The following is an 11988-nucleotide window of genomic DNA, read 5'->3' on the forward strand; positions in this document are numbered from 1 at the left end:
GGAGGCAGGGATGTGTTTATTAAGATACAGCCTTGCTGTATTTTAACCAGTAATTTTGGGGAAGGGGTGTCAGGAGAAGAAAATAGTCACTGTTCCCCTTATTGAAAGAAACTGGAACTTTTATTTCAAGAAAAGAAATTATTTGCAATTCAAGTGGAGTGTCATAATCCAGTAGACCCTACACAAGGGGTTGATATTCTTACTGTTAACCAGCAAAAAATATGATCTAGTCCTTCAAAACAGTCAAGGGAGGGAGGGAAAATTGGCTTTCTGTTAAATTGGCAATTGGCAAACTCCAGTGGAGCTCAGATTTTGTTGAGAATGCGTTTTCTCTGGCTTTGTATGTGTTGCAGCACTGACTTGTGACGAGCTTCATGAGTTGCGAGTGCGAAAAAGATGAATGGTAAAATCCTGATTTTTGTTGATTAAACTCAATAAAAGCTCCCTGGAACTCCCATTTGTTCTGTTTATTTCTTTTAACTGTGCTGAGTGAAAAGCGTGCTGATGTCCTTAGAGACTCATGGTCTGCATTGGATGCAGAGAAAAGCCTCAAGAAAAGGAGGCACGTGGTAAATGGAAAGGTGCTCTCCTGTGTCTGTGAGAGGCATCCTTTTTCTGCACAGACCTTCCATGTGGCAGCTGTTCTTCGAGGGTCTAATGCTCCACACTCTTGTCTCCACTAGACTGGAAGATTGTGTGTAGCATCTGGCTGCAGTGCCAAGTTAGCCTCGACTTTGACAATGAGAGTTTCTGCAGATCTGCTGGGGCTGTGTCCTCAAGTTTTTCATCGAGTCATCCTGAGCTCTGCCTTGCTGGCTGCTTGAGCTGCAGAAGACCTCGTGGTTGGAATGAGAATTCTAAAGATGCCTTAAAAATCACCAGCAAAGGAGTTGGCAAAAGCAGGTTTAATGTAAAAGTGAAAGCAGGGTGAAGTTCAGGGGCAAGGTTCACTCCTGCTGTAGCCTAGACGGTTAAAGCACACAGAGTAAAAGCAGACTACACTCAATCTAAACCCAGAATTGTCTTTGTGGAGGCTGGGGGAGAAGGGGAAAAAGAGCAAGGATGGGAAAGGATGAGTTGAGTCACAAGGTTCAGAGTCGACCCCCTTGCTCAGCTGGGGCCTGGACATGACCAGTGGCTTTATGCCTAAAGGTTTAACAGCAAATGTGACAGCATTTAATTGATAGCTTAAGTTTAAACAATCTAACAAAAGATTCAGACGGAATTTACCACAATGGTAACTAAGTACTTTAGATTGCTCAAAGTGAGACCTCGTTGTTTACAGTGCCCAGGGCACTGGAGCGGTAAAACTGTACAGTTGCAATGAAAGGAAGTACTGCGTGAGTACATAAATGCTGAACGCATTCTGGTTTGCATTGAAACTAACTTACACGTGTAGCCAAAGGTATAGCTTTATTTTTAATGTATGTACTGTATTGCTTTTGTTAAGCTAAGACAGCTCAATCTGTCACAAATAACACACAAATAACGAGTCCTATCCTGCTGAGCTCACAGCAAATATGCAGATTTCATTAGTTCTTATCCACATTTAAATGCCAAACCTTTTTGTATGTACTATTAAGGCCTTATTGGAGAGAGGCAAATTAAAAAGATTATGAATTCATTACTGTAATGCGAGAATGTTATTGTAAAATGGCTCAGTTGCGGTTGTTGACACCGTTCTGAGTTTGAAATCCCTAGCAGGCTCTGGGATATTTTTTCAATACGTATGTTCAAAATTCAATCTTTAAACTCCAATTTCTGCTTTGCAGCTGCCCCGCCCCGCGCGCGCCCCGAGGGGCGGGATCGGTCACGTGAGGGGGGACTCGGTCACGTGAGGGGGGACTCGGTCACGTGAGGGGCGCGCGGGGCCGGCCCCAGCATGGCTGCGTACCTGCAGGGGCGCCGCTTCGTCTTCTTCGACTGTGGCCGGGGGGGGGTTGGGCGGAGCCGAGGCCGCGGTCGTGGGCGCTGTCTGGCGCGGGCTGGAGGCTGCTCCGGCCTTGGGAATGCGACAGCTTTCCGTTCTCAGCTGGGCTTTGTTTAGAAAAAAAACAAAACCCCAAACCGCCGCTGCATGTGTTGGTGCTCCGGGGTTGCTCTGCCAGGAGTCAGCAAAAAGCATGCAGATTCTTGTATGATCGGAGGTGTGGGTCTTTTTTTTTTTTTTTTTTTTTCCCCTTATGTGCCTTAACTGTGATCTAAATATGGAAGGTCAGATTTGGTTTTTGCCTCGTTCCCTTCAACTCAGCAGTTTCCAAGCTTACAAGCTAAGGGTCACACATCTGTACCAGCTGAAGCAGCACAGTATCCTGGTTTCTGTTGGTGAGGATGAAGAAGGTATTAATCCTTTGGTAAGTTAAATGACAAAGAGAGGAAAATGCATTTGTAATATGGGTCATACAGACTATTGTGATGATCTCAGTTGCCCTTTCTTACCTTAGGTAGCTTGTTCATTCTGGGTGCTATAACATTTTGATGCCAGGTTGTGGCCTTCTAATACCCCATGTTTTGCTTATGCCAGATCATCATTATTTGTAGGTGAAAGTCTGGAACCTGGAGAAACGAGATGGCGGTAATCCTCTTTGCACACGAATTTTTCCAGCAATACCAGGTAACAAGCCCACGGTTGTATCCTGCCTAACTGTCCACGAGAATCTTAATTTCATGGCTATCGGTAAGTAAAACTGAACTGTAATAGCTTAAGAAAAATATTGCAGTCCTTACTGAGAGGTAAGGAACGTGAATAGATAACACAAGAATCAGCATAGAGCGTCCTGATGATCTTTCTTCTCACTCAGTTGTTACATTATTCTCACAGAGATGTTGTGTATCTCATGCTATGGGAGAGCTCAAGAAGATAAATGCGTAAATTTAGCCTGAGTATATAGTTTGCACTAACAACTTTGACACTTGGAAGCACATATTTTTAGTTGATGTCCTCTTCCCCTGCCAGTCGGTAAGGCTGCGTATTTATTGAACTTAGTACTAAATTTAGCTTCTATTGGTACGGGAAAAAACATGAGTTTTGTGATACCTAATGTTACAGAGATATTTTTTCAAGCATGTTATAGAAACCTTTTTTCAAAGTAAAAAGCAAATTTCCCTTTTTGGATTTAACCGTTCCTTTGTAATGGTTCTTGCTTAACTTCTGACAGAATAACAGCAGTAATGTTGTGAGACTACAAGTGCTCTCAGCTGACTTGGTCTCTACATTGAAATCAAAAAGCTTTCCCTGTGTGTATGGTGGCCTCCAACACTGGAACAGCTTACAGGACTGGGGCTGTTGGCAAGCTGTGAAAACTGCATATTTTACTCTCTCTTAAAAAATCTCCCTCTGGTCTTTTTTACAGTGTGTAGTGCATTTTGAATAAGCAAGGGACTTGAAATTATAGTTACAGTTGCAGTACGGGAAGGCCATTCGTAAAACAGAATACAGACAGAGTCAAACAGAATTAATCTGCATGTGAAGTTTGTGTGTGGAAAGCAAGTTAACCCTTGCTGAACAGTGCTATCCTTTGTGCATTTGTGTGACAGCTCTGAACTGTAACAAGTGTGGGGGGGGGTGATTTGGCAAAGATTGACTTGATATGAGAACCTGTGGCAATTCCCACTGCTTTACACCATGCTGCTGAGCATGGTGTTGTTGCTGACTGGAGCTTCCCTAAATTATGCTGGATAAAATTTCAGGTGTGTTGTATAAGTAATAGTTTAGTCCATCTGCTTCACCAGGTTTTGCAGATGGAAGCGTTGTACTCACTAAAGGAGACATCACTCGAGATCGGCATAGCAAGACCCAGCTCCTACATGAAGGCAGTTACCCGGTTACTGGCCTTGCTTTTCGACAGTCTGGCAAAACAACACATCTGTTTGTGGTGACCACCGAGAATATCCAGGTGAGAAGCTGGTCGAAAAAAATGCGGCTCTGACTTGCAAATTCGGTTGGCTTCAGAAGCTAGTTCAGAGCGATGCCCAAACCCTTGAGTTTCCTCTGTAGTCTTATATGCTTTCAGTGAAAGACTATCCTCACCTGGAGCTGGACACTCACGGTTGTGGATTGCGCTGTTCATCTCTCAGTGACCCCTCCCAGGATCTCCAGTTCATTGTGGCAGGAAATGAATGTGTGTACCTTTATCAACCAGACGAACGTGGCCCCTGCTTTGCCTTCGAGGGACAAAAGCTGATTGTTCACTGGTATCGGGGGTACCTCATCATTGTCTCCAAGGAGCGAAAGACTTCCCCAAAGTAGGGCTCCTCAAAACAGATGAGTTCTTTTTGCTCATGCAGCTTCATGCTTTTTCTCTTTGTCCTTCTTCCCTGTGAATCTTTGCTCTTGGGGGTGGATTGCAACTTTGTCAGACGCTGTTGAGTTCATCCAGACCCCTATATTGATTAACTTCCACTGCTAGAGTAGCACAGTTAAGCGTGCTGAATGAGTGGGATTTTTTTCCAGTCCTATGAATTTCTCAGTGTAACAGGATGATGGAGTTTGTGTATAAATACATGGTGGTTTCCCTCTGGGTCCACTTAGTTTAATTGTCTAAATGAACTCTGTTTGTCTGGCTTTCTATACATCCCTAGTTTGAACAGGTATCAAGATTTCAAGTTACGTTCTTTTTGTTTTCTAAAACTTTTGCTCTCCAGGTCAGAATTTGCTGGGAACGAGGCACAGAATTCAGACAAACAAGTCCTGAATATCTATGACTTGTGCAACAAATTCATTGCATACAGCTCAATCTTTGATGATATAGTGGATGTCTTGGCAGAGTGGGGTTCTCTGTATGTACTGACCAGAGATGGGAAGATCCATGTACTGCAGGAGAAGGATACACAAACCAAACTCGAGGCATGTAACTATGTTTTCTTATTAGTCTCTGCCTTATGTCTGTAAGTTTGTACTGGCTCTGCAGACTGAAAAATTGAACCATTCAGGTAAGTGAGTTACATAATGAGTGACCTAATAGCTTTTCAGCATAACCAGTGTTGTAAGAAAATTGGTGTGTAAAAGCCCAAGCACATGTGTGCACTACGAAGAAGAAACAATTTGCTTCCCAGGTGCATTTTGAACTTGTTTTGTGGGGTAGTATTTCTCTCATACTGCTCTTACCATGTATTTAACAGATGCTGTTCAGAAAGAACTTATTTGAAATGGCCATTAACCTGGCCAAGAGCCACCACTTGGACAGCGATGGTTTGTCAGAGATTTTCCGGCAGTATGGCGATCATCTCTATAACAAGGGAAACCACGATGGAGCCATCCAGCAGTATATCCGGTAGGTGGGGGGTCCTGTGGAGCTGTGATGTTGTAGTACAGATAGGAGCAACATAGGCCTTGATTTCTCTTTCAGCCCAGGAGTCAAAGCAGTCCAAAACAAAAAAACGTATGACTCGAGGTGAAAATTCTACCTGTACAGAGAAAGATGTCAGTGAGACTAAAAGTCTTTGAACAAGTTGCTTGAAAATCGCTCTTTACGCCTTAGGATAAAGTTCTTCTCTTTGATCACATTTTAACATGAAAAATGTAGGCTCATCGGGATGGAGTGGGGCCTGGTGGCATCATTATAAAGAAGGGATCACTCTGTGCAAGACAGATGATGCAATTTGACTATGTATGGCGGTCTTCTTGGAAAGTACTCAAACAGTTCAATGTCAGTTTTAAAACATCTTGGGTTTTTTAAAACTAGAGCTCAGAGCAGCATTGTTTTGGGGCTTATTGAAAACTTCATGTTCAATTTTTAAAATGCCACAAAGTGTTACATTATTGTGGAGCTGAGGCTTCGGAGTCCCTGGCATCTAGTGAGAGTCAGCACATCTTTTTACCTTTGACTTGCTTTAACTGTCACAGTAACTAAACTGCGCCATGTGGGCATAAGCATTTAAAACTGAGTTATGTGACTGAAATGAAGGAAAATGTAGCTTTTGTTCCTCCTTCCCAGTTAGTTGTGCTCAGAGCCTAGTCTGTCTTCTCACTGCCACCTTAAAGGAAGATTAAGTCCTCGTATGCTATCATGGTTGTCCCAACTGAGGCCTTTGTATCAGTGTATGTGCAGATGGGTGCTCTTACACCGTAACTAGTTGTTGCTTCTGATGCATAGCTGAGCAGTCCCAAGAGGGTTAGTACCTGCTAAAGTTAAGGCTTCTCTCTGTTTTGTTGTTAATTTCTCCATTTATTTTGACTTCATGAGTATACAATATCTTATAACATGACTCTTCCCCTCACAGAACTATAGGGAAGCTAGAACCATCTTACGTTATTCGGAAATTCCTGGATGCTCAGCGTATCCACAACCTCACTGCTTATCTACAGATGCTCCATCTGCAGTCCCTGGCCAATGCAGATCATACTACACTTCTGCTGAATTGCTATACCAAACTCAAAGACAGCTCCAAACTGGAAGAGTTCATTAAGGTATTGGGGGCAGGTGGAATCATGCTACATTGTTATGTTATAATAATTTAAAAGGGGTAGTGGTGACATTTTAAGTTCCCTCCTGTAGGACTCTTAAGAGAGCAAATAATGAATTGACCACTCAATACCGTGGTTTTTGCTCCTTTATTTCCAAGCTCTTGCTTACATTCTCAGTTTGGTTGGTTCGTCATCTGGGTCTGGTGTGTGCTTGCTTCTGCCAGTGCAACTGGCAAGCAAATGAGAAGTGGTTCGACTCCTTCCTTTCTGCACGGGTGATTTTTCCCTTGCATGAGAGGTACCAAGCTGTGCCTGCTCGTGTTTTCCTCCTCTTACATAAATGATTACTGCTTCTGGACTGTTGGAATTTTTCCGAGGGACCATCTTTCTGCTTTTGTTCTCGGAGACAAGTGAGAGTGAGGTCCACTTTGATGTGGAAACGGCTATCAAGGTGCTTCGCCAAGCTGGTTACTACTCCCACGCCGTGTACCTGGCAGAGAAGCACGAGCATCATGAATGGTACCTCAAAATCCAGTTAGAGGACATCAAGGTGAGGAGACATAACTGCATGTGTGTTCTTATCTGGGACAATACCAATTCTCTATCCTCCTCTTCAGTGAGAATATCATTTCACTGACTTCTTTGCTGAGGATAGCATGCTGATGAGAGCAGCAGCAACAATATTTGTTGCTGTTGGTGTGTTGCTGTTCTGCTTTTGGCTTGTGTGTTAGACTAGGTGTGGAAATCACAAGGTCTTGTTTTCTTTCAGATGTGGCTTTTTTCAGTGCCATTTAAGAGGAGTTCATCCCATTTAAGAGGAGGGAGGGCGGTTAGTTGGGGATTTATCTAAATGTTTCCCCCAGGCTACATCCAGTCTTTTTCCCTGAGGAGGAAAATGAGCAGGAATAGTGAACTAGGTGATAACTCAAAGTAAACAGTATTTGCTGCATACTCACAGCATGTCTTCAATGCTTTCTGGCCTAACATCAAGTTGAGAGCAGAAGCGAATGTCCTGTGATTATTTTGCTGTCTGTCTCCACAGAACTACCAAGAGGCTTTGCACTACATTGGAAAACTGCCCTTTGAACAGGCAGAGAGTAACATGAAGCGGTATGGTAAAATCCTGATGCACCATGTCCCTAATGAGACCACTGAATTGCTGAAGGTCCTTTGCACTGATTACCGGCCCTCGGGAGGTAATGAAGGCCCTGGGATGCTGGAAGGAAAAAAGGTATGGTTTGTGTTGACTGAGAGTTGTTGCTCTCCAGTAGTAACTTTGCAATGAGTGCTTCTGCATGCCTTGTGTTGCCAGCCTGATGTTTTAGTTACAATGAAAATTATACCTAAATATACTCTGCTCAGGTGAGACCCCACCTGTAGTACTGTACCTAGCTCTGGAACCCTTAGCACAGAAAAGACATGGACCTTTTGGAGTGGGTCCAGAGGAGGGCTACAAAAATAATCAGAGGGATGGAACACACCTGCTCTGAAGAAGGGCTGAGTGAGCTGGGGTTGGCCAGTGTGGAGAAGGGAAGGCTTCAGGGAGACCTCATTGCAGCCTTTCAGTACTCAAAAGAGTTTTATAAGAAAGATGACGACAAACATTTTTATTGGGCCTGTTGTGATGGTGCAAGAGGTAATGGTTTTTAAGTAAAAGAGGGCAGATTTGGACTAGATAGAAGGAAGGAACTTTTCATAATGAAGGTGGTTGCCCAGAGAAGTGGTAGATGGCCCCATCCCTGGAAACAAATACTCGAGTCAGGTTGGATGAGGACCTGAGCAACCTGATAGAATTGAAGATGTCCCAGCTCATTGCAGGGGTGTTGAACTAGATGACCTTTAAAGTTCCCTTCCAACCCAAATTATTCATTGATTCTATGAGAAGCTCCATCCTGGTGTACTGGTAGTCCTAGACACAGGGGACCTATTAAAGCTATTGTTCCGGATTGATCCTTGATGTAGTCCGCATCCTGTATTGTGCTGTATCTATCCTGTCTGAGACTCTGGAAGTGAACATTCCTCATGGCAGGGAGGAAGCACCGGTATGGCTTAGACTGATGTGGGTGCTTGTCTTTTTCTGACTTTTTTACAGGCTAATTCAGAGGAGTTCATCCCAGTCTTTGCAAACAACTCCCGAGAACTGAAAGCTTTTCTGGAGCACATGACTGAAGTGCAGGCTGACTCTCCACAGGGTGTCTATGACACTTTACTGGAACTTCGATTGCAGAACTGGGCACATGAACAAGATGAGCAGGTTTGAGCTCCTCCAGCATTGTGTTTTGAGGGAGAGATTTGTTGTTTATGAGTAATATTTGTGTTCCTGCAATGCCCTTTCCAGCTGGGCATTGACAACATGAGGCAATACATCTGCTGTGCTGGACAAATAGCACAGAAATGGGAAAGCAGTTTAGTAGCTGGGGGATTATTCTTTTCAGAATGGCTGAGCTTGTTTTGTTTGAATCTCATTTAAAAACAGATTCCAGACAATACAGCCTCTGTGAGCAGATGCCTTGCCCACAAAGCTATATCTACTTGTTTGCCTAGATCTGTAAGGATGTTGACTGTTTGGGCAAAGAAAATCATGTCCTGTTTGCTTAAAAGGGTTAAAGAACAAGTACCAAAACTGACCTCTGTGAAAGAGCTGCAAATTGTCAGGTCTTAGTGCAAAATAGTGTGTATGTGGGTGTGCCTGTGTTCCTCTTCTTGACCTCTCCCCTTTCTTTGTAGATCAAGGAGAAGTTGCACAATGAAGCCCTCACCCTCCTGAAGAGTGGAAGGTTCAAAACAGTCTTTGATAAGGCCTTGGTCTTATGTCAGATGCACAGTTTCAAGGATGGTGTTCTGTACCTCTATGAGCAGGGCAAACTGTGAGTGTTACTCTTGTCTTTAGAGTCCTGTTCTTCCCCTCTTGCCCCCACTGGAGCGATTTCTGAGCCATAAATGTCTGTACCATCAACAGTAGTGACCTCTTTAGTGTCTCAAGATGGGAACGGTAGATGATTGCTCTGCAGAAATACCTCACTGTTAAAGCAAGGCAGTTACATAGAGTGAAAAAAAGACTTGTCTTTGACTTCTCTGTGAGTCTGGGGGTTGCATGGCTGGGTGAAAACCTGAGGTCCCTGTAACAATTCAAAGGGTGAGATGGATCGTTGCAGCTGATGAGTCTTTCTCTCAAAGTTTCCAACAGATCATGCACTACCACATGCAGAATGAGCAGTACAAGAAGGTGATCGAGGTGTGTGAGCTGTATGGAGACCAAGAGGCTTGTCTCTGGGAACAGGCTCTTGGCTACTTTGCGCGGAAGGAGGAGAACTGCAAAGAGTTTATTGCTGCAGTGCTGAAACACATCGAGAACAAGAATCTTATGCCTCCACTGCTTGGTAATGATACGTGACACCCAACCCCCAGCCTCCCCTGCAATAAAACCACAACCCAAGCGAAAACCAGAAAAACAAACCGCAGAAGACTCCAACCCAGACTAGGTTGTAGTGCTTTCTGTAGATCAGACATTAGAGAGAAGAATCAATGAAATTGGAGCCTACCATTTGAAGTAATAACCTGCTCTATAGGGAAAAGCGATGTCAGTCACAGCTCCCTAGTTAGGAAACAAGATCTGCGGTATCAGTGAGATGTCTCGTACATGGTGTTTGTTCTGTCAGTGTGGGGCAGTGAAGGGCTTGCTGAAACTCTTGTTGTGCCTTGGTGGAGAACTAGAATCCAATCCACTACTAGATCCTTCCTTTGTCCCTTTTGGTCTGAGCTATCCAGACGTGCTCCCAGTTGCCATTTCTGGAGATGCCAAACTGAAAGAGAATCTTTTAAGTGAGCTCTTCCAGCTCCATGGGAATGCCAACTGTCTTTGCCTGTAAGTGGCCTTTCCCAGGAAAGCAGTCTGTCCTGGCAGTACAAGCATAGGTGCAGTTTTTGTGCTTGTGTTAGTAAACTAACATCTCAGTTGCTCTCAGTTGTGCAGACGCTGGCTCATAACTCCACAGCCACCCTGTCTGTGATTAAGGATTATCTTGTCAACAAGCTGCAGAAGCAAAGCCGCCAGATAGAGCAGGATGAGCAGAGAATTCAGAAATATCGAGAAGAAACTATGAGGATCCGCCTGGAAATTGAAGAGCTAAAAGCAAGGTGCAGGACTGTGTGCTGTCTTGTCTAGTCCTATACAAGGACAGAACTGCTGTTTTCTTTTAGTAAAGTGTTGTTTGTCTTTCTCATGCTTCTCCATCTCATCACTCTCTCAGTCCCAAGATTTTTCAGAAGACCAAGTGTAGCATTTGCACCAGTGCATTGGAGCTGCCTTCAGTCCACTTCCTGTGCGGTCATTCCTTTCACCAGCACTGCTTTGAAAGCTACTCTGAGAGTGATTCGGAATGTCCTACTTGCATGCCAGAAAACCGCAAAGTGATGGACATGATCCGAGCCCAGGAGCAGAAGAGAGATCTGCACGACCAGTTTCAGCATCAGGTAGGTTAACATTGCCTATCTTACCAAGCTGAAATAAATAGAGTTTAGATTAATTTACAGACCTGTGGAGGCTGGTAAAGATAGGCAAGGCTTGAAAGTATTTTGTGTAAACAAGGTTATGTTAACTGAATAATGAGGCATTAGACTCTAGGGTGACTGCGTTGTGTAAAGGGCATGAAGAGTCACTGTTGCTCTGCAAAGATGAAAGAGAGAATCTATTCTCACCTGACCCTCAGATGGGTCGAGACCTACTGGTCAGTGTGACAGCTGGTCAACAATTGCATAGAACAAATTAGGAAGAAAGGGAAAAGAATAGCGTGAATCGGAATGGGGACAGCACCAAAATGTTGCATCTACCTTGTGTTCGCCAAGGATGAAGTGATGAGTGTGAGAATGGGACATCAGCGGGAAAACGTTAACATATGCGGAAACTAGAGCAGCTGAAGCACTCACCTTCCTGCTTAATTCAGTTGCTCCTTACCTCCTTGGTGCATGGCTCAAATGTGGGGTTGAACCAGGAACTGGAATGGCCAGTGTCAGAAAATCTAGCAGGTTCTTCTGCTATACCCAGCCCTTGCATGGAATCAGCAAGGAGCCAGGGACTGACATGGGCTGCCTTGTCCCCTAAGCCAGAAGCTTGTAAGTGCAGGGGGAGAAAGGAAGGGGGCTAGAGGCAAGAGGCTCTGGAGGCTTTTGCTGATGCTGCCGCTTTGTGTCTGGCAGCTCAAGTGTTCAAACGATGGCTTCTCAGTCGTTGCTGACTACTTTGGTCGCGGCGTCTTCAATAAGCTCACCCTGATCACGGACTTGCCCTCGGGAAAGACAGCTACGACCATCGAGGCTGGCCTGCAGCGGGAGCTGCTCATCCACACCAAGCGCAGTACCTGACCCCAGGCCCTGTCTGCACGTCCTCTCGTGTTGTACGGGGTCCCCCGCTGTGTCCTCGGCCACCTGTATTTGGCTTCACCCCTTGGCCCCCAATAAACCAGGCTGGCCGGGCAGTGCCGCAGCGCGGCCCTCATTGACCGGCCCGGCTGGGCAGCGCTCCGGGAGCGGGGCCCTCATTGACCGGCCCGACCGGGCAGCGCGGCCCTCACGGACCGGCCCGG

At 44.9% G+C, this 11988-nt stretch overlaps 2 protein-coding genes across 3 annotated transcripts in view; both read left to right on the plus strand.

Annotated features, from left to right (window-relative positions):
* DDX6 (DEAD-box helicase 6) overlaps positions 1-457 on the plus strand; it is a 17357-nt gene extending 16900 nt beyond the window's left edge. For both annotated transcript variants that reach the window (XM_017738454.1, XM_008636954.2), the window contains exon 13: positions 1-457. This exon is cut by the window's left edge and continues 3846 nt beyond it. The gene's annotated coding sequence lies outside the window, so the exon portion shown is untranslated.
* Positions 458-2174: 1717 nt separating this feature from the next.
* VPS11 (VPS11, CORVET/HOPS core subunit) lies at positions 2175-11880 on the plus strand. Its single transcript, XM_008636955.2, has 15 exons — positions 2175-2354; positions 2542-2677; positions 3733-3896; positions 3998-4245; positions 4645-4846; positions 5122-5273; positions 6223-6409; positions 6813-6956; positions 7449-7637; positions 8499-8660; positions 9134-9273; positions 9584-9786; positions 10372-10543; positions 10657-10879; positions 11603-11880. The coding sequence occupies exons 1-15, from the start codon at positions 2184-2186 to the stop codon at positions 11765-11767; spliced, it is 2658 nt and encodes an 885-aa protein (XP_008635177.2). The 5' UTR covers positions 2175-2183; the 3' UTR covers positions 11768-11880.
* The last annotated feature ends 108 nt before the right edge of the window (positions 11881-11988 follow it).

Source organism: Corvus brachyrhynchos, unplaced genomic scaffold (genome assembly GCF_000691975.1).
Source record: "Corvus brachyrhynchos isolate BGI_N302 unplaced genomic scaffold, ASM69197v1 scaffold46, whole genome shotgun sequence".
Taxonomy (NCBI): Eukaryota; Metazoa; Chordata; class Aves; order Passeriformes; family Corvidae; genus Corvus; species Corvus brachyrhynchos.